General features: G+C 43.7%; 1 protein-coding gene across 1 annotated transcript in view; it reads right to left on the bottom strand.

Moving 5' to 3' along the window:
- LOC102849179 (sodium/potassium-transporting ATPase subunit alpha-1-like) overlaps positions 1-12811 on the bottom strand; it is a 17195-nt gene extending 4384 nt beyond the window's left edge. Inside the window, exons 1-11 of the mRNA XM_006899587.1 lie at positions 12800-12811; positions 6772-6873; positions 6184-6243; positions 4640-4843; positions 3981-4094; positions 3537-3671; positions 3287-3404; positions 2678-2946; positions 2193-2391; positions 1730-1839; positions 1-135 (exon numbers count right to left, since the gene is read on the bottom strand). Coding sequence (XP_006899649.1) covers positions 1-135; positions 1730-1839; positions 2193-2391; positions 2678-2946; positions 3287-3404; positions 3537-3671; positions 3981-4094; positions 4640-4843; positions 6184-6243; positions 6772-6873; positions 12800-12811 — 1458 coding nt within the window. The remainder of the gene's footprint in view (positions 136-1729; positions 1840-2192; positions 2392-2677; positions 2947-3286; positions 3405-3536; positions 3672-3980; positions 4095-4639; positions 4844-6183; positions 6244-6771; positions 6874-12799) is intronic.
- Between the last annotated feature and the right edge of the window lie 12654 nt (positions 12812-25465).

Here is a 25465-nt window from a genome sequence, read left to right as displayed (position 1 = left end):
CTGGTACTTGTTGGTGGAGTTGAAAGGTATCTCTGCAATCTTGGCGTACTGCTCCCTCATCTCCTTCACCGAACCGCAGCACACCTCAATGCACTTCAGGAGGGCTGACTCAGAGGCATCTCCGGCAACTGCCCGCTGTGAACAGAGACATCTGTTAAATACCCTACAGAAGCTTCGCTGAGCAGGCATCACTGAAAAAGAGCAAGAATTTAGGAGGAGGAAGGAGGAGTCACATTAGCCCCCACAGTCTCTCCCTGCCAGCCTCCAGCCTTAATTCAGTACCTAGCAGAAGGGTGGATGAAGGGGTCACCTACCCAGGAGAACACACCCTTCTACACACAACCTGTCTGCCTACTCACAGTCTCAAAGCTTTAACACTTTGAGAAATTCTCAACCACATATTTCAGGTTATGAATTTGAAAACATCAAGTGAGAAAGGTAAACATAGAGTGCCTTTCATTGCCCAGCAACTCAAATGAAGAAGCCTTAAGTTCTCAGGACTGGAGGCAAACTGTCTGTGTCAAGGACAAAGTAAAGGACTTTCTATTCCAAACATAACTCAATTGTGTACAACTATCTTGGGCCAGAAGGATGTGACTGGAAAGTTACTACTGGTTCCAACAATAATTTCAGTTAAACTGCAGGTAAGACACATTATTTTGTGCTACACTTACCCGTAATACTGCATAAATAAATTGAGCACATTAAAGCTCCCTAACAGAGCAGCCCTGCCTGATCAGAAAGGTAAAAACACTCACTGTGAGATAAAATCTTTTTAACCATTAAAGTAGAATAAACCTATAGGCCATTTTATCTGTAATACTGCCACCGATATGGCCCAATCTCTGACATTTAATGAGTAAATTTCCACTGAAGGAAAAAACAGAGCAGGCATTTCCAGTTCTATCCCAAGATAAAATCCCATCATCCTCAAAACAGCAATTCAATGACAATTCAAGAAAAATTAAGGAAAAGAACCCTATTCTCCACAGTAAAAAGCCATCTCAATACAAAGTCCTATTTTCCCTAGAACTTTCTCTACATCCAGAACTTCTGCAGACGGTTTCACTCAGAAAAGCAAGGGAGTCAGGCGTCTCTCACTGAGCTTCCTCCTTCTGAAGGACCTGGTGCGCCTCATGACCCCTCTGTGACTGGTCTTCACTTAAGCAACAGTAAAACCTCTATTTCAAAATTCATGAGAATTCCAAGAGGCTCAGCTTATTTGTGCCTTATGAGTTTATTCCTGCATCATTAGTAAGCAAGCGAAGGACAAATAAGAGAAACAGCTGAGCTATTTTAAGACAATAAATGGCTTAAAGGATTTACTGGAATCTACTCTACGCTAATATGCAAATATAATTATCAAGTCACTAAAGGAGCTCTCACTGTCGGCAAGGTCATAAAACAAAAGCTCATAAAATCAGCTGCCGTCAGTTCCAACTCCTCGTGCCCCATGCATGTCAGAGCAGAACTGTGCTCCATGGGGTGATCAATGTCTGAACTATCCCAAGGACACTGGCAGGCCTTTTTCCCCAATGCTTCCGGGTAAACTTTTTTTAACCCCAAGGATGCTATGTCTTTTCTTACTGTAACTTCATCCAACCTATACAGACCCAAGGGTCTTAATGTACAGACACTATTACTGAAGTGATACATTATTAGTGATTAACAATTAACAGACATTTTACAATCCACACACCACAAGCACTAACAGAACTCCTGAACGTACCTTGAGAATAGGTAGATTTTCCTGATTAGCCTGGAACACTGCCCTGTTACAAAGACCTGCAATTCTCGACAGAGCAACCCAGGTCGCTGATGTCTTATCGAATGAGACACCTGAGAGAAGAGAAAGAGAAGACAGTGCATGAAATTTAAATGCCAATTTTCTACTTTAAAATACACTAGCAAAATATATACCAGCAAAAATATTTCATTTGCTTTGAAATAATGCTTTTAAAACAACAATCTACAATGGGATCAAAATGATCATATTTTTCAATTCAAGGACAAATTAATCTACTGACATACGGGGGTGAGAGGAGGGAGTAAAACAAATATCCTTCACTCTCTGCCAAATGATAAAAGTAAAAATTAGCTTAAAGGATATTTGTCAATACATTAAGGCAACCTGAGCAGACAAGCAGGTAAGGCAGGCAGGGGTGGGGGGGAGGTGGGGGCTCTGGTCTTACCACTCTGGTTCTCTGTAGTATCAGCTTCATGGATCTGATTGTCAAACCACATGTGAGCAACAGTCATCCGGTTCTGAGTCAAGGTTCCAGTTTTGTCAGAACAGATGGTAGATGTGGACCCCAAGGTCTCCACAGCTTCCAAGTTCTTCACCAGGCAGTTTTTCCTTGCCATGCGCTTGGCAGTAAGCGTCAGACACACCTACAAAATGTCAGAACGGCTCCTTCATACCCCACCAGGCTGGAGTTGTAAAGCCCTGCCGTACGCTAATGTGGAAGAAATCTAGCTACATCCTTCCCAAACTTTGTCCAAAGTCCTTGATAATAATGCTAAAATATACTCAGGGCATACTTCTGTGTTACTACTCCTTTTAAAGATATGCTGCCCTTTTCTCTGTCCACAGAGGATAAACTGTGTGAGTAACAAAGCCCGAAAATCCTCTAGAAGAGGGCAGATGGGTGATCATTCTCTTCCCCAAGCCTCTTACCGTGACAGTGGCCAGCAAGCCTTCTGGCACATTAGCTACAATGATGCCGATGAGGAAAATGACAGCCTCAAGCCAAGTGTACTCCAGGATCAGAGAGAGGATGAAGAAAGACACGCCAAGGAACACAGCCACACCCGTGATGATGTGGATGAAATGCTCGATTTCTGCAGCAATAGGAGTCTGACCACCTTGTAGTCCAGAAGCAAGTGTGGCAATTCGTCCCATCACAGTGCGATCCCCAGTGTATACAACAATACCACGTGCTGTGCCTTTAAAAAGGAACCGAGAATGGGACCAAATGTAACGGGGCAGAAACCACAGAATCTGCACAACTGCCATGGCATGCACAAATGTACAAATGCCAATGGCATGGTTTAAGAAAAGGCTCTTGCGTCAGAGGTCAGAGCAGAGCAGACGAGGCACTGCTGACAACACAGGCCCACCAGAAGTGCAGGAAAGAGCAAACCCAGCTACCAGGCTTCCTGGGCTTCCCTGCCAGAGAGTGAACCACCACTCTGCTTTACTGCAGAGTCGTGTCTATGGTTTCTTTATGTTTTTGGTTTTTTTATAACACCTTACAGACAGCATGCCAAGGAAAAAATGGTTTACCTTCAACACAGTTGGTTGAAAAAAAGGCAATGTTCCTTGTCTCCAGAGGGTTCTCATTTGTGAAATCCGGAGACCTGGTCTGAGGCTCGGATTCTCCAGTGAGCGAGGAGTTATCCACCTGTATGCAAGAAAATTGCATACGTGAATGAGTGAATGAGTACACCAGATGTGCATGTTGCCGCAAACAACGGGGGGAAAATGTGTTTCTAAGCACGGTCTAAGTGTGCGTCAATGTGTTAAATGCATCTACCTTGCAGCCGTTCGCAGAAATGATTCTCAAATCTGCAGGGATTCTGTCTCCACCTTTCACTTCCACCAGATCCCCAACAACAACTTCTTCGGCGTTGATGCTCATTTTTTCACCATTTCGAATCACGAGAGCTTGCTGGAGAAAGAGAAAATGGTTTACCATTAAAACAGGATGGTGCGGGGGGTAAAGATTCCAACAGTTGTGCCAAATTATCTAAAAATGTAAAAGATATTGCTCATCATTTGAACTAGGCAAGTTATAAAGTACAAATAGGAGTTTGTGATTGAACAGTCCCTGCTCCTAGTAATGGATCTATGAATGGGGCTGGGGGGGGGTGGGGTGAAATAGAGGCACCTATTTCAGATACTATTTATTCAGTCATTCAGACTCACTTTACTAGGGCTGTTATGTCACCACAGGGGTTAGCAACAAAGCATTTGGTACCTGAGGAACCATGTTTTTGAAGGATTCCATGATCTTCGAACTTTTCGCTTCTTGATAGTAGGAGAAACAACCCGTGATGATGACAACAGCTGACAGCACCACACCAAGATAGAGCTGGAAGGGGACAAACCAGTTAGGATGCGGTAGTAAAAAAACCAGGGACATGGTTAATTTGACTGAATAAAAAGCAAATAAGAGAGACTGAGACTTCAGAAAGCCAGAACCCATCTTACAAGACTCATATATACAGGAAGGTCAGAGATGTAACCAGTCACATTTGAAGAGTTTTTGAATGTTGTAGAAACTGTTTTATTAAAATAAAGTTGTCTTCCCAACATGTGACTGAAGCACAGCAACCAAGCACCATCTCATTAAAAGCTGGGCTCCGCATTATGCTAAGTGAACTAACTCAGTCCCATAAGGCCAAATACTGTGAATAAAACTAGTAAAACGTGTATGAGGATCTAAAGGGAGTAGGAGGTAAGCACAGACAACAGGCCAGGACTGGACTGGCCTGTAGGCACATCTACATGCAGACACAGGAAAGACACAGGGGCTGTGAAGGCAGTAACTGCTGACACTTTCCCAGTAAATCCATCAAGTGAAACTAGTGGTAACTGAAAACCAGTGGGAAGAGTGAGCAGAACCATGTAACTTACATTATCATTACTAGGGTCCTCTTCTGTGGCAGCTACAATGCCGTAAGCCAAGAAGCAAAGAACTGCTCCAATCCACAGCAACATTGAGAACCCCCCAAACAGCTGCCGACAGAATTTGACCCATTCAGGAGTAGTGGGAGGAGGGGTGAGGGCATTGGGACCATCTCGGGCCAGGATCTCTGCAGCTCGAGCAGGTGTTAAACCCTGAAAAGCAGAGAACAGTCATTAGACACACTGTACACAAGCACTTGTAATCTAATATGCCCCCATGATGGCTAGAAAGCTGCAATGAGGTGGTCTGAGGAGGAAACCCTTTTTCAAGCTACAGAGCCAAGGTAAACTCAGTAAATTCCTCCAAAAGCAGTTCTGATAATGATCCCCCACTACCAAAATAGAGGCAAACAAGGCCAAGTTTTCTGAGGAATACACACAGAGAGAAAATTTTTTAAAAAAGAATCAGTTTAAATCCAATCTAATGTCTACCAAGCTATCCATGTCAAATTGCACAGGAACTTTATAATATAAATATAAAGGAGATAATGAACAAGAGAAATAGTGAGAATAGCTGTGCAATTCAAAGAATATAATCAATGTCCGGAATCATACGCAGAAAAACTGTTCGTTCTCAACAACAAAGTCAGTTTGAGTATAGCACTCAAGTTTGCTGGTAGGTGTATTTTGCATGTATAATTTTCAATACTGAATAATCTTATGGGCCAAGGGAGGGGGGACTAAGTAGGAACAATGAATTATTCAGGACCTTCCATCAATTCAGGTTCCTGTTGAAAACCTTGGGTCAAATACAAACCACCGCCATGAAACATGTGCGCATGACCACAAGCCAGGCACTGAATTAAGAGCCTTAACTAGTTCTCATGACATTTTCACTCCGTTCTATCACAAGTAAAAAAACTACTTCATAGAGAACCTACTTCATAGAATTCTAATAAAAACTTAGTGATGTAATGCATGTAAAGTGGTAAGAGCCTTCAGAGGCTTAACGAGTAACTGTTAGCTCATTCTTGGGAGAGTCAATGCCTCCTCTCTGCAGGATATATATATGCGAGTCCAGCCCCTGGCACCCTCCTGCTACCATATGACAGCTATGCATCAGCTTTTCATTCAAGGGTTAGTGAGTGGGCAGAAATACCAAACCCATCTCTCCCAGAAGCAAATTTAGTATCAAAAGCCTCTCGATAATAACTGTCACATTTTCTCATTAAACAGTTTTTTTAATTTTGTGCAAAACAAATTCTAGAATCGTCAGTGTTATTTGCTACCTGGGAGAAAAATCTGAAACCCAAGAAAGAGGCAGCTATCAGTTAGTTCTCATTCACTGACTGAGTTCTGTCTATTGCAAAAGCAAGAATAAAGCCTACTTCTGAAAAGCTAAGCGAAAACAAAATGGTAGCAGGTAAAGGCCCAAGCTCTGGGTTTGTCCTACAGAAGGCAAGAAGATGCTGGCTTTCATTATTTTCTTCCTAGACCCCATCTGTGAGAGACGAAGCGTGAGGTTTCTGTGAAAGTTTCAATTAAGAACATACTCGGCTCAAGTCTGTTCCATATTTGCGATGAAGCTCATCAAGGCTAAGTTTATGGTCATCCTAAGTGAGAACAAAAAGAGGAGAATTAAACAAGAGAAGCATCAATAGCATGCAATACTATTGCTAATGATCATTTTTTTATAAATTATCAAATCTCACATTCTTTATGCAGAAATTATGTGACCACATACATTAAGTCTAACCACAGAGAAGCCCAGAAATGCTCTGGTAAATCATCTGCCTTCTCTGAACACCAAGGTGGATTCTGGGCAGGCTAAATCAAAGTTCACCTCCACAATGCAGAGGGAATGGAAGCTCCCAGTGGTCAACTAGACAAGTGGGAAAAACAGGCCTGTTTCCCACTATCAACCATAGTTTTCTCTGTGGGTTTTTGGTTATGGACAAAACTGCTGAATAACTTGAGTTCTCCAGCAGAGTATCTGGTGGATTTGAACCGTGCACCTCTGGGATTGCAGTACACCTTCTTGCCACTAGGCCAGAGCTCACCGGGCTCTTTCCTTAAAGCAAGTCTAATTTTTTTTCCCTTTAGAGGATACAAAAAAGCAGCCTCTTTCACCTAGTACATACCATAGATACTTCTTTCTTCAACTCATCCATATCCCTCTCTTTCTTGGCCTTTTTGTCACCATGTTCTGAAACGGCTGCAGGTTCATATTTATCGCGTCCCATCTACAACAGAATGTGAGAGTGTGACTAAAATTACGTACAGCATCTCCAAAAAGATTTGAGCAAGGGATTTACTTAGGACAGCCATAGGATACAAAGATGGATATTTTTTAAATAAAATTTTTCCTTTATACTGTTTGAATACATTGTTTTCCACACAGGATCTTTCCCATTTCCTTTACCCACTCTTTCATGTATCCATGAAATTGTGCAACCCTATGATTCCCTTCCCCCGCCCCAATCTCACCCCTCTGCTCTGACCCTCACCACCTTGGAAATAGCAACTTTCAAAACCTTTAGTACTCAATTCAGATGATATCAAAGAGAAAAAGGAATAGATGTTCAGTCATGAACTGTTCCAGTTTCAAGTAAATACAATAGCCATGGACCAACACTCCAAAGAGAAATTCTGCTCAAAATCAGTTTTCAACTGTGATGTCTGCAGTATTACTTACAATGAGTCATGTTCTTTAGTTTCTATGTTATCTACAAAGAATAAGCAGGTCTAAAGATAGTCAACATTGCTGACATTCCATTATAGAGCAACTACATTTGGAAGAGCCTCTCTGCACACAGTCCTTGGTGACAGACTTAAAATGGAAAAAGCTCACATACACTAAAAGCAAAGATACACTAAAAGACAGGGTTCCTGTGAGGAAGGATTCAACTGTCCAAAGTGGTACTTCCCTCATATGTTCAGGGAAGCAAAACATATGACACTGGCTAAGTTAAAGACAGTGGCTAAGATTAAGGTGGCCAGTCTGTAAATTATCTTGAAGCAATTTATTTACTTTATTTTAAAGTATTTTAAAAAACCAGTTTAAAACCTCACCATCTGTATGCTTTGATTATTCTGGTACTTCAGTAGATGGGAGAAAATTAGTGAATCTGCCCAAAATTCTATCCCCATTTCCAAAATAACTATCTTGCCTACATAGTTATTAATGGCAGTTATTTGGAGAATCTAATTTCCTAGTAACTCTTCATCTTTCTTTCTTCATCAATTCCAGCTATTTTAAGCGTTGTTTTAAAGGAGGTCATTATGGACATGGAAAGTATTAAAAAACTAATTGCTGTCTAGTTAGAAATACAGCTGATTCTGAGGCTGTATATAACAGGGAATGGACTACCTATCTTTCTCCCTTGGAGCAGCTATTGGGGTGTAAAATTTCTTTTTCTTCAAAGCTGTGTATTTCATTAGTCAATGTCTGACTAATATTTCATTAGTCAAAGGGAGCAAGAGGGGAGTTAAAACCCACTGCTGCCTCTCTTGCAGGCTGTAGAACAGAAGGTGACTGCCTCATCTTGCAATGCAAAATGATATGGATATGGAGTTTCACAATGGGCACCACAACAAGATAAAGGTAAATAATCCAGTTGAAATGGGCACAGGATATGGACAACAAGCACATGAAGAATGTTCAAAATCCCTAGCTCTGAGAGACAGCTATGAGATCTCACACCAGTCAAAAACATAGCAAAAATAACAGAATAGCAAGCAACAAATGCTTGTGGAGAAACTGGAACCCTTATTCACTGTTGGGGAAGTGTAAACTGTGCAACCACTGTGGAAGGCAGTGTTGCGCTTTCTCAAAAAGTTGCAAATTGAGATACCATTTGACCCAGCAATTCCACCACTGGGAATATACCCCAAAGAGACCATAACTGACATCCTAGCAGATATATGCACACCCATGTATATCACGGCTTCACAGTAGCAAGGAGTTGGTCAGTCAAACTGGTGTGCTGAATGAAGCCTGGAGTGAGAAGTGTCAGGTCTAGAGGGTAAAGTCTTCACAAGAACTGTGGAACTGGAAAGCCGACCAACACAAAACAGGATTTAAACAGATATTTTGTATCTGTTTCATTGTAAACACTGTACAATAAACCAGAAAATGGAGTCTATTGGACAAAAACTGGCTCAATATCCAAAATGAAGACCAAATGAGAACCTCTTTTCTCACTGACAAAATTTGCTCAAACATCAGTCACTTAAGGGTGAAGAATTTGTGGATTTCTGACAACAGATTTCAGCACAGGAATGAGGTGAGTCATATGCAAAGAACAGTCTCTGTAACTCTAGCCAAGGAACACACTTCCTCTCATCCACTCAAATTCACGGCAACGTGAGAAAGTTCAAACCTGGGTTGGTTATGTTTCCTTTCCAAAGAAAATATATATCAATTAAGAAGAGTTTGGGGGGGGGGGAAGTATCAGTGGATTTTGAAGTTCTCTTTGCTTCTCATTATCACTTAGTGGACATGTGTTTTTCAGCGTAATCTAGAACTGGACAGCTCTGGCTGGGGAGACATTCTGCCCAGTGTTTTGCTGTCCAAATGCAGCCGCTCTGATTACTGTGAGCCCATCTGATCTGACACTCGTGTTTCTTCTTCTGGCCCGTTGGCTGGCAGGGAGCCCTGCGGAACTAGAAGGCACAAATGTCCAGAGCTCCTCCCATCACAGAGCAAAATTGGTTTTTTTCACTTTCAAAAGACCTTAGCAATGACTTTAAAAAACCTATAAAAACAACTATCATGAAGTTCTCTCCTTGAAAAGCGAAAGGAGACAAGCTTTATAGCTTTATGATGCAATTAAACAGATGTTGTTGAGCAAAGATGACAGTAACATCAACTGGCACTTCCACTTTTCTTCTTTGGAAAAGAAATGTATTTCCCATTATTTTCAATCTTTAATATGTTTTTGGAATGAAAGAAAATTAAGGAATTATTAAAATTTCAAAATTTTATCTTTCTCCCCAATTACATTCTAAACCCCAACAATAACTATAATTTGTACTTGTACTGCACTTGTTAAATTCGTCCCTTTTTATTTTGGGAATAAACACTACCAGATTTTTGATGGCTCTTATCCTCCCCTTATACCCTGTGGGGTTTAACTCTAAATCTTACTCAGATTTATGATGCAGGCCTCCCCTTTTCCCATCCTCCTACCAAAAAGTGAGTCACTATAGAGTTACTATAAACAAACAAAGGGGATACACCCTCAGAAGAGGGTACAAAAAAGGAACTGAACAACTAAACTGAACAACTAACAGCCAAAGGGTGTGATGTAAACTATTCTTTACTCTTCCGAATGTTCCTCCAGTAACATTCCACTTGCTCTTGGCTAGTCCTTGGGCAACTAGCCACAGGGGGCTTTACAAGGTTCTGAGTCTAAAGTACTAGTTTTATAGCAGCCAGGTTATTTAGTCACACTTTCAAGTTGAGCTCCCAAAGGGCATCTGATAATGTTACCATACAGCTTTCTGCTGACATGTGTATCTCTTGCGAAACCTTCACCTGAACCTTTTCTTCCACCCCCACCCTCATCCCTTTTTAAATTGCTACCTTCAAGCTAGTGTACTAAGTTAATATTCAAACTGACTAATATTCAATCTGGCGACGCCTCCCTCCTTTTATAAACTTGAGAAAAAAGTTTCTTTCACCTCTACACAGTTCTAGTGTGTACCTTTAGCGAGCTAAGTAGTTGTGGGTGGTGAGCTAGTAGTGGTGAGTAGTTGTGGGAGCTAAGGTAAGGGTTCTGCCAAGTCATGGGCAAAATCAGAGAAGTGGGAAGTGACGAAGACAAAATCCTATTTCACTCAAGAGTGATTCAGCAAGTGCTGTTCTTTCATTTTTCTTCTTAAAAGCGTAAGAGACTATATTCTTAAGGAGATAGAAAATGATCTGAAATACTATCAAAACCTAGGCCCCAAACAAAAGTGGGAAGGGGAGGGGAAAAAAATTAAGATGACCTTTAATAAAAAAAATAGCTGCTGGGGCAGGCTTCCTGGTTAACCAATTATCAGCAGGGCTTTGGTCACTGCTCCACCCACATTTTAATCCCTCTGTGGAAAAATCCCAACATTTCAGCATAAAATACCCTTTCAAACATTTGAACTATCACAATAAGTCACTGGGGTCAAAAAGGACAACTTTTTACAGGAGAAAAATGATCAGCACCTACAAACAGCCTAGTGCTTCATTAATGTATAGCAGTATCCTCAGTCTAGCAGACAAGCTATACATCAGGTTAACTAGCTGAAATTTCTGTGTTCTGCGGAGTCACTAAACATGTAGTAAATACAAGGATCCGTAACACCTCGGGGTTGGCCCTCCATTAACTGCTCCCCAGGTGTGTTGCTATCATTACCACGACAGTGGTACCAAGTGGGTGGTTAAGAAATATTAAGTCTTCACAAATATTCCCCTTCAGCCAACACACAAAACTGCCCACTGTGCAATGCTAAGGAGTCAAAGTCGGCTCTGGAATCAGGGATGTCCAGTCTGGCACTAACCACCAACCATTTGACCTTGAGCAAGTCTCTCACCTTCCTAGGCCTCAGTCCATACCTGTCATTCTCCAGGACCCCCAGAACTGTTTCGTTCAAGGAATCAAAATATGTTTTAGGACTGCAGAAAGGAAAAACCTGTTTACAGGAACGATTTCAGCTTTGATGGTGCAGCAGTTTTCTAAATGGGCAGAATCTAATGGGACTTCATTCTCAATTCTCTGCCCTAAAGCTGCTTCAAGCTTGCCAGTACCCAACAAACACCTTGTGCTTTTTAATAAGCCAAGTTGTGCATCCCCTATTCTCCCTACCAGGGCCAAACCTTCCCAATGCCTCCTTGAAAACCTGTTTAGTATCTAGAGAATGCACTTTCCCCTGGTCCATCACTCTATTTAACAGAGGCGTCTCGAAGGACTGACCTTCGAAGACCTGCAGCTTGCCAGGCACAGTGCTAACCTCACGAGATCATACACGGGATTTTGAGCCAAGCCTTTCATGAAAGATCATGATTCAATCATTTCTAGCCCATAAATGGATACCTAAGTTTTCCTCATTAAGCATTGGCCAACCCAGCCGCTGCAGGAAAGCTTTTGCTACACCATTTCCACTGCGCTCCCGGCCACTCTCCTGCCCTGGATCCCTTCATGTGAATCGCTCTACAGTTAGTTGGCGCTGGAAACTGTTGCCAGTGGCAGCAGGCAGCTTCCAGTCCTCTCGCGGTTTATTGTACCCAGAGGCTGTAGTGGGTCAACCTGTTCTCCAAGGATCATCCTTCCAGAAAATGTACACACCCCTAGCCATTGTCAAGAGCTTCAGATGCTAACTCCAGTTGTTCTGGGCACATCCTGTGTTTATGGAAAGTGGCTCATTAAAGCTCTCGAAAGTATACCTTAAAGGCCATCTTAGGGCGTTGAGGACACACCCTTTCTGGCACCAGCCCGCTGGACCCGCTCCGCAGTAAGGGGAAGGCCAGTCTTTGGGGGAGGGTGGACGCCTCTGCGGGAAGCTGGCTAAGCCCAGGCGCCTCCAGAAGGAGCCTCGGCTGCCCTCGCCTCGGGAGGCCTGCCGGCGCCCAGCCCTCAGAGGGAACGGCCCGGAGGGGCCTCGACCCGCCTGGCGCCCGGCGGAGCACCCCAGGGGAAGGGGAGGAGCGCGTCTTTCCTCCTGGCGCGGAGGGCGGAGGGAAAAAGGAAGGAGAGGAGATGGGAGGTGAGGGCGGGCAGAGGGAGGGCCCACGGGCCCGGGGATGCCGCCGGCGGCCGGCTCCTTCCCGGGCAGCCCATCTGCTGCGCGCCCTCCTTCTCGCCCCGCTCCCTCCAGCGGCTCAGGGGACTCGGGGCCCGCGCTGCGCTCCAAGCCGGCGGCCCGCTGCCCCTCTCCGGGGTCCCTGGATCCCTAGGGGATCACTTGCACCCCTCGCAGCTCCGCTCGGGCCCCTCGGCGTCCCGCGCCCGCCCTCCCCCGTCATGCGCTCCCTCCATTTCCAAAGTGCGTGTCTCTTAAGCCTCGCTGCTCTGCCAACCTATTCCGCGCTGCGCCGCTTCCTCCTCCCCCACCCCGAGCCCCGGGCAGCAGCGCCTGACTCTCCTGACTTCCTCGTCTTCCTCCTTCGGCGCTCCCGGGCGCTCGCACACTCACCCCCTTCCCCATCGTGGCGGCCGTCTGTGGCCGGCGCCGGGTCCTGCTGCTTGGAAATCAGAAAGAAGAGCGGCTCCCGGCCGAGCTCGCGTAGCCGGGGTAGAGGAGAAGCCGGACGGCCGATGGCCCGGGCCGATGCCGCCGCTGGGGCTGCTACCGCTGCTGCTGCCACGTGTCCGTCTCCTCTAGCTGCCGCTAAGCTCCCAAGACCTCGCCGCAGCTCTGACTGATGCCTCCTCCTCACTTCCTAAAATACGAACCTGCATGCTGGCCCCGCCCACGCCGCTGTACGTCACTGTTACCGGAGCAACCTGACACTGGCCCGGGCCTGGCTCCACCCCCGCCGCACAAACCCAACTGGGGGGGGCGGTGACCGGTTGGGGCTCCCCGCTGGAGGCTGCAGCGCCCCGGCGCGCGGGGCAGCTTCCTGCGGAGCTGCGGCGGCGCGCGTGCAGGCAGTCGGGGGTGGTGGAGCTCCTGCGCCCCTCTTCTCGCTGCCCTGCATGACTAGCTCCGCCTTGCAGAGCACTCCGGATCTGCAGTGGTGCGGGGACGTTCTTGGAACTGAACTCCTTTATGTCTGCAGACTGGAGACAGAAACCACGCATGGGGTGGCATGTCAGGGAGTTCTCAGAGCCTAAAGGACACGCGGGGGGCCTCTAGTGTGACTGCTACCAGTGCTTGCCTGAAGGGTTACTCTGCCACCCTCAGAGGTTCATGCCTACCACCCACCTGCGCGTGGCCTGCCCAGTCTCCCGGTGCACTTACTGCTGTCCCCTCAGGCCCAGAATCCGATTTCTCCACCTCCTGCTAAATTCTGGGCGAATGGGGTCTTCAGTATTGGCTTGACCACAGATTCCAAGTGCTCTTCTACCCACTGAACAACCCCCCTTTCCCACACACACACATACACACGCACCCTTCTTTCTCCATCATCACCTCCAGATAACAACAGAGCTGCCCTGGGAATTCATTCATGCTACAGTGCCAATGAAACCTGCTTGTCCAGTTTAAGGATTTTTAGACAGGAAAGCTTGAAACCCAAGGAAATGTCTATCTTAAGTAACAGTTGTTGTGTACCGTTGAGTCAAACCGACCCATAGCTGACCCCCTCTAGTGAACTTTCAAAGACAGTAAATTCATGGGAGGGGATTGTCCAACCATCTCCCACCGAGGAGCTGGTGGATTCGAACTGTGTGTCTTTGGGATTGCAGCGCAGAGGTTGTCTCAGCAAAGGAAGACTTGAGGGCATTCGTGGTGCCTCTCCAGGTTTCTCACCTGGCACAGCAATGCCTCCCCGGTGCAAACTCCAGTGCCCTGGGGGGTCCAAGAATTCCCTGAGCGCTACCTTTTGGGGGTTGCTTCATCCTAACTTGAGCTTCTTAGAAGAGGCTGCAGTTGACAGTTATCCAGCATTTAAAGGGGAGGGGACCCTATACTACTAACAAAAATGCTTTTAGAAAGTTTGGTACAGCCTGGAAAAGCACAAGATTCTTAAGAGAAAGTCATTCTAAATCTATGAGAATAATACCTGTGAGAAACAAGGAAAATACTAACTTCCTAAGCAAGTTAAAGGTAGCTCTATTTACTTCAAGTGATAATTTTAACATGAACAAATGCAAATGTGAAACTTGAATGACATGAAGAAAGAAGAAAAAGAGAAGAAACTGCCAGTTGTGTTATTGGTTAGGTCATTAGAATAATTTCTATCTCTTTTGAGAAAAAACTTCCTGACAGGGATCTTCTATCTCTTGTTTAAAAAAAAAAAGCAATGCAATGCTGAGGACTAGCTTTCCCTCGAATGATCTGCACACTTGCCTACATCAGTCCAGATTCTGGAGAAAAGGACTGACTTCATAACCATCACCACTTAGAGAAAAAGTCCCCTGTCCAGAGAAAGTGCCTGATACTGCTCATTCAACAGAAGGTATTCCCAAGCTCTTTAACGTTCCAGAAAAAAGTCACAGATCCCTGGGTGGCACAAGGGATTTACACTCATCTTCTAAAGGTCAGAGTTTGGAACCCATCCAGCAGTGCTGCAGAAGAATGGGCTGGTGACCTACTCACATAATTATTAGAACCAAGGAAACTCTATGGAACAGTTCTCTTTAACACATTGGGGTCATCATGATATGGAGTCCACTCAATGATAGCAAGTTTATTTTGTTTATTTGCTTGTATTTTCCAGTCGGCCTTTACTGCCAACTTGTAGGAAGAAGTGTTGGCTTACTAAACGATCTCTTAGATTATTAAAGATTATGCATTACTTGTGCAACAGTGAATGAATAGAAGTCCAAGTTCTCTATAGATTTTCATTAAAATCTCAACAAAAAAAGATTGTTTAAAAAAGATTATGCATTACTTTAGTCTGGCGCAGAATGTGAAAACTGTAATAATAAAGTCTTAATAATATGCATTTTTCCTGCTAGTTGATTTCCTTTTTCTCCCTTCAGAGATAAAATTGTTACTCAGTTTATTCAACAATATAATCTGAATGTTGTTGTGTACTGTTGTGTTGGATCCCACTAACAGCTGGCCCTCCAGGTGCGTTTTCAAAGGCACTTAACCTTGACAGAGCAAAGCCATTTCCCTTGATGATCTTTATCAGCTAACAGAAGTGGAAGTTCTTTTAGAATGATAACAAAAGTTCTAGCTCTGTAATCTAAGATAAGAAAAGGGCATAAAAACATAAGAACTCTAAAACTCTATGTTTTGCATTTCTCTCCCTACATGTTTACATATAGTTTCCTTGGATTCTCAAAGTTTACAAAACAAAGAGATAAAGCTGCATTTTACAGAATTGGAAACTGAGCCTCAGCAATCTCCTCTCAAGATCACTCAGCTCGTGACCTGGGAGTCTGACCTCAAAATGTCAAAGCAGAAATCCTCTACCTACTCCTTCAGTTTAGTATCTGCTGAGAGTTAGAGACAGATCTGATATGGCAACGACTATTCTCAACATTACTGCCTTCGGAGATGTAGAATGTTTCTGTGGGTTCCTTCTCCTCAATAACCGAGAACACCTTAGGTAGAGCTTTTTACCCATCATCAGATTAGTTTGTGTATCACTGGAAGGTAGACAACAATTTATCTCATAGATATCCCCTTCCAGGGTCTCCTTCTGACTCACCTGACCCCACACATGGAGATGAATCCCGTTCTGTGTTAAGAGTATTTGATAATGCTGTTTTCTACTTTTTTTTTTTAAATGTGTGTACCGTCAAATCGGATTTGACTGGTACAGGAGGCGATCGTTCCACCTTCTTCAGCAGAGCATCTGGTGGATTTGAACCACGCACCTCTGGGATTGCAGTGCAGTTTTCTGCCACTAGGCCACCAGAGCTCGCCGGTAATGCTGTTTTCTATTTTAATCCTTCTCCTAGGTCATATAGCACTGGTCTGTCCACTTGCTGTATAGAGGTAATTCATGGTTTCTGTTAAGCTAAATATTCTGATGCTGATGTGTCAAATGTGATAATGGTTATCCATGGTGGACAGTGTTTGGTGGAGCTCCCAGATTAAGACAAGCTTGGAAGGAGAAATGGCATCCACTTCCGAAATAGCTGGCTTCTGGAACTCTATGAACATGGAGAAGAGATTAAAGATATACAAGCGTTATACAGGCCTTTCCTTCATAGGATCAATATGAGTTGCCTAGGACTTGATGGCACTTAACAGCAACAACTGTTATAGTTGTAGAGGGGCTTCAGGCCTTTTGTTCATAGGGTCGCAATGAGTCATGCTCCACTCAAAAGTAATCAGCAACAACAACAACAACTGAAAGAAACATTTTGGAATGTCACAAAGGATCTCTCCCTATTACTGCTCCAAGGTCTGGTCTTTCTCTCATCAGTGCACCCAAGTGCCATGGTCTAGGCACTTCTGGGTTGCCTCCAGGAGTGTCCTCACGGGTAGGTAGAGATTGTTGCCAGGATTTGAGAACTAACCTTAAAGACATGAATGAGTGAAAAAATGCGACAAAGGAACAGGAGTTGCAAACTTCCTATAGGAAAGAAGCCCTGGCTGATGAAACCAAGACAGAACCTCTGAATAATTCTATTGGAATAAATAAACCCTAGGGAACTCTGGCCTACTCATGAGAAACTGTGCTATAATCCCAGAGGCATGTGGTTCAAATCCCCCAGCTGCTCCATGGGAGAAAGATGAGCAATCGCCTCGCCTGTGATTAACTGTCTCCAAAAATCCACGGAGAGTCAGGTATAGGTCAGTTCCTACTCAAAGATACATAACAACCGGCATATGTAGGAAGAAGATTTCCAATGCAAGAAAGACACCTTGGTGCACAGGTACTACAGAGGAGGAAAACTCCTTAAAAAAAAAAATTAACTTTTCCTCTCAACAACTTAAACCCACTGTTTTGTGACTTTGATTACAATCCTCACATTGTAACATTTCTCTTTCCACTTCCTGTGCTTCTCATTTCTATTCATCCTTCTTTTCTATCCCTTCCTGCCTTCTAAAGTCTACTCCTAAGCAAATCCTGCCCTTTTGATCCTGTGTGTTAAAAAATGCTTTTCTTGGAAGAATTTGCTTTCCTCCTCTATGGAAAAATTTTTGAATGGGATCTTAGAGAGCAAACACACCCCTCATTTTATGATGAATAAGCTGAGGCCCAGGAGATGATTGGCACTGGGTGGTGGCAGGACTTTGGAGACACTTTGATAACATCCAGGGATTTTGGAACTTCTAGAAGAGAAGGTGGAGCAACTTCTGCCTCCCTTGTTTCTTATCGTTTGTTTTAAAGCTCCTAGCTCAAAAGGACAAATACTGCATACAACCATTATTGTAAAAGTAGAAGGATAACAAGTAAAACATGCATTCGGATGCAAGGGGGGAGAGCACAGGAGGAGTGTGGATGCGTAGCGGTGAAACACAATATGAATAAAGAAGCGTGTGAAACACAATGTATATGAACTTTATGAGCAAACTAATAGGGTCGCTATGAGTCGCAAACGACTCGACGGCACATAACAACAACAACAACAACAATATAAAAACAAACAAATATGAACTGGAGGGGTAGGGAAGGAAACATGCAACAATGAATGAATGAAAAGTCCAACTTTTCTGTAAACTTTCATTAAAGTCACAATTAAAAAAATGTTTTTAAACAAAAAAGCTCCTAGCTTGGGTACAATTAAATGGAGGGGCCTAGAGTCTCAGTCTTTGCAGACCCCAAGCCTGTCAATGGCTAGGAGGATTTGATCACCCCTGTGAAGGACTGCCCTAGACAATGTGAACAGTCAGCAGATGCATGATAAATATGATGCAAGTCAGTATTTTGAGCCAAGGATTCTAGCACTTTGTGTAAGTGCTTGCTGGACTGAATAAACACACCATTACAATTAAGGGCTTTAGAATAAGAGTTGGAGCCTACACCAAGTTAGTATTTTCCATTGGAATAAAAATGTTGAAAGATCAATGAGCTTACAGATCTGGAAGGACAGATTCTCTGGCCTCGCTCAGAAACAGTCTTGCACAGGCATCTTTGCCCTTTATCTGTTCCCCAGAAGGTGCTTTGCTACTACTCGCTCTGCATTTAAACCAATTTTCACTGTTCTAAAGTTCTGCCTCACTGATGACTGTCTGTGAATTGAGAATCTATTTTCTTTTCTCCTGTCCAGCAATGGCTATATCACCTACCTCTTATTCTTAAGCACAGTTCTAAGCCATTCAAAATCTGAAAGCAAGAGTAAATATTTGTTTTGTTAAAACACTTTAATTTTCATTGTTTATTCTTATTTTTCTGAACATTATTAATAAAGCCATTATTAACCTCTAATACCTGGGTATTATTTAAAAAAAAAAACACAGGACATCGAAAAGTTGAGTTCTGAGTGAGATTTATGTAGTGTCAAATGCCATCTTGAACCCCATGAAAATCAGTCCTCAACTCCTGGCAACAATCTCTACCTTCTAGAATCATCTGCCGTCTAGCCCTTTGATCCTCCACCAGACCACACTGGGATAAAGAAAACATGGACACAGCATGACCACAGCGTGTCTTTGTTTACTGGAGTGAACTAATTCAGACTCCCATAACTTTTCTTCCCAGGCCCAATTTTTATGCTCTTCTCGTAATTCCCTTTTAAAGCTCCCTAATCTTTTAAGGAGCCCCGGTGGCGTAATGCATTAAGAACTGAGCTTCCAAGCAAAACCTCAGCCATTTGACTCCACCAGCAGCTCTGTGCGAGAAAGAAGGACGGTCTCTTTCCATAAAGATTTATGGCCTTGGAAATGAGATGGAAGATCGCTTTAGTTGGAATTAACAAAACTGATTTCATTTGGTTTACTATTTTTTTAAAATGCATTTCTCTTGTTAATGATTGTGAGATGAGTACGTGCTCAGTTACTAATCTAAAGTTTGGCGGTTCAACCCTACCTAGTGGCTCAGAGAAGAAAGACCTGACCGTCTGTAAAGATGGCAGCCTAGAAAACTCTCCAGGGCAGGTCTGTGCCATCTGGAGTCACTACACATCAAACATCAGCACAGTGGCATCTAACAACAGCGATGATCATGGGGCGATACAAATGGGTAACACGCTTGAAGGCTAACTGAAAGCCTGAGGAGGACACCCAGAAAGGGTCTCAGAAGAAAATCTTGCAGAGACTTCAAATTTTCTCTGTGAATATTAGGCAAGGTCAGAATTGTACTTGGTACTATCTATCAGAGACCATCATCTTTCACCCATAATTTGTTTTAAAGCCTTTTACGCTGTCTTTTGACACAACTGCTCCTTAAATAATTTATTCTTGTTATTAGCAGTTTGTGGAAACAAAGCAATGATAAAAGAGTCTTTTGGTGTTCCTCATGTATTTTTTTACTCCAGATCTTGAAATTAAGTAGTAGGGTTCTGCCTTCCAGCACTGTCCCCACCCCATATTCTATTTCTCTCGACTTCTTTTCAAAACATTAATGTTCCTTAGCTTGGCATTTAAGAACCCGTCATTTATTTTCTACAAATCAATAACTACGGAGACATCACAAACAAACAAAAAAACCCTAACAGGAGCCAAGAAGAAGTCTGGATGGGAAAATATGCCATGCTAGAGTCTTGTCTGTCTTCAGATAACATACATGGTTTCAGGAGCTCTTAGCCGGGTGTAGGCAAACCTACCACAGAAGCAGAAGCAGCAGAAGAGAACTGTCATCTAACTCTTCCTGCTTTCTGGGAGTCCAGCCACCAGCACTAAGGAAATAAATGTCTTCATTGCATTGGAATAGATGGATTTGCTATTTTTGGCCTTAAAATCTTTCAGGGAAAAACCATTAAGAAAGTCCTATGGAAGTTGGTTGTATTGAGAACAACATTCTTCCATAGATGCTTCTGCACCAAAACTGGGTTTCAGGGACACAGATACTCCTCTCCGTAGAGTTAGGAACCCCTTAAGAGGAGAGAATACAAAATCATCAAGAAGCAGTCTGATTCATTTACAAGAGTCTGGAAGTTTTTATGACTACAGCAGCAAGTGCCCCCAAAGTAGGTCAGACACTAAAATAGTAACCAGCTCAATTCATTTTTAACAGCTGTGTTTTACTCTGGAGGCTGCCATTTTGGTTGGTGGGTGACCTCCACACAGGGACTCTTTCAGATAAAGCCCTTGAGTTCTTTATCTTTTTCTCCTCCTATAAAGAGCCTTCACCACCCCCGAGCTCTGCTACTCTACACTCTTTCTCATTGCTGTTGAGTCAGAATCGACTCATAGCTGACCCTCCAGCAGATTTTTGGAGGCTATGACTTGCCTGGGAGGGGATTGCTCATCTTTCTTCCAAAGAGATGCTTGTGAATCCACACTGCCTTTAGTTCAAACAAAAAGGACAACAGCCACTATGGAGTGTCTAATCTGAGCTTAGCACAGTGCTTGGAGCTGAAGTAGAAATATGACCAAGATACATTTCCCTACTCTCAAAATACTTGCATTGCAGTTGGTATGCATGCAAAAAAAAAGGTATTTGAGACAGTGAGAGGTGTTATGCTGTGGAGAACATCATGGAAAACAGATGAAGAAGGAGGCAGCTCTGCCTTCAGATCTGAAAGGACTTCTCTGCCTGGATGGTCAAAGATGGGCGAGTTCATGAGGGAGGCATCATGATTGCATGAGTATGTGTGAGGGGTGCAGAGGAGTGGGACAAACCAGAGAACTGACAGGGACAACATTTGCAGGACTTAAACAAATGTATCTTGCTGGAGGACTGATCAATAGTTGAAAATGATCAGAGTATAGGTTGTGCGAGGAGGAACAGCAGACAAGAAGCCTAAAGTCCTAAGCAGGACCCAGATTACAGAGGACTTGGCCCGTGTAAGGGCTACAGGGAGACACTGCAGGGCTTGGCATCCTGGAGTTGCATGGCAGATCTGTGCTTTGGAATGATTTCTCTGGCAGCATCAGAACCCTGAGGGAAGTCTTCACAGTTAGTAAAGCTCTCCTCATCACGTGATTGGATTCTCAAGAGGTCAGTGGTTCCCCATAGCTTCTTAAGACAGCATAGTAATTTCCCTTCATTTAATGCACGCATATATCACATGCCTTAGTCTCCAGTATTGACTTATGTTCCACAGAGATGTTCACATGGCTGCATATGACCAAAAAAAGAACAGGAATTTGGACATCATTTTAAGAATGTATTGACATACAACTCCCTAGCCCTGAAAGATAGTTCAATTTGCTGTGGAGGCTTAGGCGTTTTAGTCCATTTCCCTTATGGTTTTTTTGCTAAACCAAATCTCAACTATATAATGGACTTTCTTCACTTGCAATTATCTTAGAGACCAATTTTGAAGCAATTTCTCTTACTAAAGCAATGCTAAGTCACTTTACTTCCACTCTCACATATAAAGGCTGAGACTGTATAAGAAAAAGTAGAAAGAGGCCAAATTAATGAAATTGTCCAGCTAGTTATAATGAAAGCAGTCTCCATGCCAACACAACTCTGCTCTTCTTTTTGTGACAAGTTCTTGCCACTTTGGCATTTAACTCTTAGTCTTGTTGATGGTTGGAGCCCTGGTGGTGCAGTGGTTAAGGGCTTGGCTGCTAGCCAAAGTATCATCAATTTGAGCCCACTAAATGGCTTCATGTTGGACTTTTCCAACAACTGACCCCTCCTAGCTGCATGCCCAAAGGATGTGAGATGATAACAAAAGAAATAAAAAATACAAAGTATGTGAGATGAAGCTTCACCATCCTTGCTTCCAAGGAGTACCCTAGTTGCACTTTCTCTAAAACCCTAAAAAAGATGGGTTGACACAGTGACTGTAACATGGGTTTAAGTATATCAGAGGTGATAAGGATGACGCAGATACAGCAGAGTTCAGATCCATTGTTCACAGGGTCACTATGAGGTGTGGTTGGCTTGACCACACCTAACAACAACAGCCAGAGGCTCCATGGGAGCTTCTGTAAAGATTACAGTCTTGGAAAACCTATGAGGTGGTTCTGTTCTGTCCTGGAGGGTCACTAAGTGTCAGAATTGACTTAAAGGCAATAGTTTTTCTGTTTGTAGTGGCAGCGGTGGTGGTGATGGTGTGGAAATGGTAACAGAGGTGAAGATGGTAGGGCTGATGCTGGAGAAAGTGATAGTGGAAGCGACTGTGGAGGTAAAAGTCGTGGTGAAAGTGGAAGTGGCTGTGGAGGTGAAGGTGATGGTAGTGGAAGTGAAGGTGAAGGTGGCTGGAGGGTGGAGGTGGTCCTGGGAGTCCGTGGTCGTGGTGGAGGTGATATGGAGGCAATACTGTGGGTGGATGGCAATGACCAAATAACACAGTCACAAACAAATAACTCCCACAAGTGACAGGATTTTACTTCCCACATGAAGTTTTAAAAAATATGTTTCATTAGTAGTGACATCAAAGAGATGCTATGATGATCAACTGATGGAACGTGGTTGGCATGCTAAAACGTTACCTGTCACACTGCAATTGTTCAAGTGTAAGAAATTATCTTGTCATTATTTCAAATGTCTGCTCAGCTTGGAAGAGAAACAAAGCCCAGGGAAGGATACAGGTATTCATAAAATATTATCTAGAGAAGAGGGTATGCAAACAGAATCTGCTTTACGCTGGCTTTCCTTTCTCCTTATAAATCTCCTTTATTTAACAAAGGCTCGTCTGCCGATACAGGCAGCTGAGTGAGCAACAGCAGAGTGTTGACCTCATTGTCCCAGGGAGGTGGGGAGACAAGGTCAACTATGGAAACCCAGGTGAAAATCAGCCTTCTGCCATCAAATCAATTGGATCACATGACACTCTCCATGCTTAGAATAGAGTTGTTTGTTCCAAGGGTTTTCTTGGTTGCAATCTAATAAGCAAGTTGGTAGTTTGAATCCAGCAGCAGTTACATAGGGCAGAGAACTGGCAATCTCCTTTGATAAATCTTCTCAATTACTTGCTGTGCATCAGAGAGCTGGACAATGACTAAGGATGACAGAAGAAGAATGGATGCCTTTGAGTTGTGGTGCTGGAGAAGAGTCATGGGCCACTAAGAAAACAAATTGGTCTGCCTTGGAGAAGGTGAAACCAAGTTTCTCCTTGGAGGCTAGGATTTTAAATCTCACACATATTTTGGGCATGTGACCAAGAGGAACTGATCCCTGGAGAAGGACATCATGCTTGGAAGGGAGAAGGACCAGCACAGGAAAGGAAGGTTCTGGATGAGATGGAATGATACAGTGACTGGGGCAATGGGAGTAAGTGTATCAGAGTCAGTGAGACTGGCACAGGACAGGGCAGGCTTCAGAGCTGTTATTGTACATAGGGTTGCTATGAGTTGCAGCCCACTTGACAGCACACAACAACAACAACAATGGGAATTGGGCAGAGAGGCAGAGTTATTAAAAGATTAATTGTATTGGGAAGGTCTGCTATCAGAGACATCTCCAAAGTACTGAAGAGCAATGATGTTAGTCTGGAAACTAAGGTGTGCCTGATCCAGCCCATAGTCCTTGCAACTACTTGCTATGCATCAGAAAGCTGGACAATGACTAGAGATGATAGAAGGAGAATTGATGCCTTGAGCTGTGGTGTTGGAGAAGAGTATAGCATATACCATGGACTACTAGGAGAACAAACAAGTTCGTCCTAGAGAGGGGGAGACCAGGCTGCTCCTTGGAGGCAAAGATTCTGAAGCTTCATTTGACATATTTTGGACATGATGCAAGGAGGAACCAGTCCTTGGAGGGGGATGTCATGCTCGGAAGGGTGGAGGGACAGTGCAGGAGAGGAAGACTGATTCAGTGACTGGGGTAGAGGGAATAAGTGTATCAGAGACAATACGATTGGCAAGGGATAGAGAAGGATTTAGGGCTGTTATGACACATAACAACAACAAGGGGTGGAGTTATAATAAAGTATATAAAAAACAACAAAAAAATCTTACTAAATTATAATAGAGCCTAGAAACATTTTGAGGTGGTTGTATTCTGTCACATAAGGTCTCTATTAGTTGGGACTGACTCAACAAAACTTAATAAGAAAAAAAAGAAAAGAAAAAAAAGCAGTTTGCCAGTCCGTTTTGTATTTGGGGTTTTTTGTTTGTTTGTTTGTTTGGTTGGTTGGTTGGTTTTTTGTGTGTGTGGCAGCACTACTGCGTCCAAACTACCAATGTTCAAGTTAGTAATCAGGTGCAAACCATTAATGCCACTGAGGAACCTACAAGCCCAGTGCAGACCTGGAAAACAAGCCTCAGTGAAGCATCACACTTAAGCCTAGCCTGCGAATTTCCTCTTGCAGAGTTAGAAGCCTGAAAATCTACACCCAGGACTGCAGAGGCAGGTATATCCCAAATTCCTGGGGAGTGGAGTAAGCACTGTCTTCAACTACAATTTGCAACCTTTCAATCCTTTCCTCCTTTTTCCTTTTCTGCTTTGAAATACAAAAGAGAGGCACCATATGCAAATGAAACGGCTAATTAGTGCAGGAGAGTTAATTCTAGCTTCCCAAGAACAGCTCCAAGAGGAGGCTGTTTTCAGGACTGTCCCTCCTGTTCTGGGAATAAAGCAGTTGCTGGGACCAGGCCTCGGGCTGCAGCAGGCTCAAGGCTGCAGGCTGTGCTGCAGGGAGCTGGTGGAGGCCAGGCGCTCATTTCCCTCTCCTGCCTCTAATCTCATAAACCAGAAGTGCTCAAACTCATTGTATTCTCTTTCCCCTCTCATTTATCATCACTGGGGCAGAGGGGGGGTATGGAGGGGAGGAGAGAACACTGTTAAAGTTTTGAATTAAGAAACAGTTGCCATCTGGGTAATTGAATTCTGCTTGAAGCAGGCCACCTGGTTCACATCAGCAGCTCTTGGCAGGTATGGATGTGTCAGCTAAGGTCCTGCAGTGACTTCTAAACACAGGCTCGCCTCACGCTCAATGAGCTGCCAAGAAACTTCATTTCTAAACAGCGGGTTTTTTCCCCCCTCACGTTGCCTCAATGCATGGTAGGTTTCTTAGCCTATAAACGTTTGTTGTTGTTGATTGCTGTTGAGTCGGACTCATAGCGGCCCTATGAACAGAAGACCTGAAGTCTTACTAGAATTATTGTAGTTTCTCAAAGTTCACAGAGTTTCCAGAGGGGCATGTTGTTTAGGAAGTGGATGCCTCTCCTGCTTCTAAGCCTGTCTTTTCTTTTCTTCCTTCCTTCCTTCCTTCCTTCCTTCCTTCCTTC

The sequence above is a fragment of the Elephantulus edwardii genome, unplaced genomic scaffold, assembly GCF_000299155.1.
Source record: "Elephantulus edwardii isolate Elephantulus edwardi_28Jun2011 unplaced genomic scaffold, EleEdw1.0 scaffold00262, whole genome shotgun sequence".
Taxonomy (NCBI): domain Eukaryota; kingdom Metazoa; phylum Chordata; class Mammalia; order Macroscelidea; family Macroscelididae; genus Elephantulus; species Elephantulus edwardii.
This window is presented reverse-complemented; position numbering and strand designations above follow the sequence as displayed.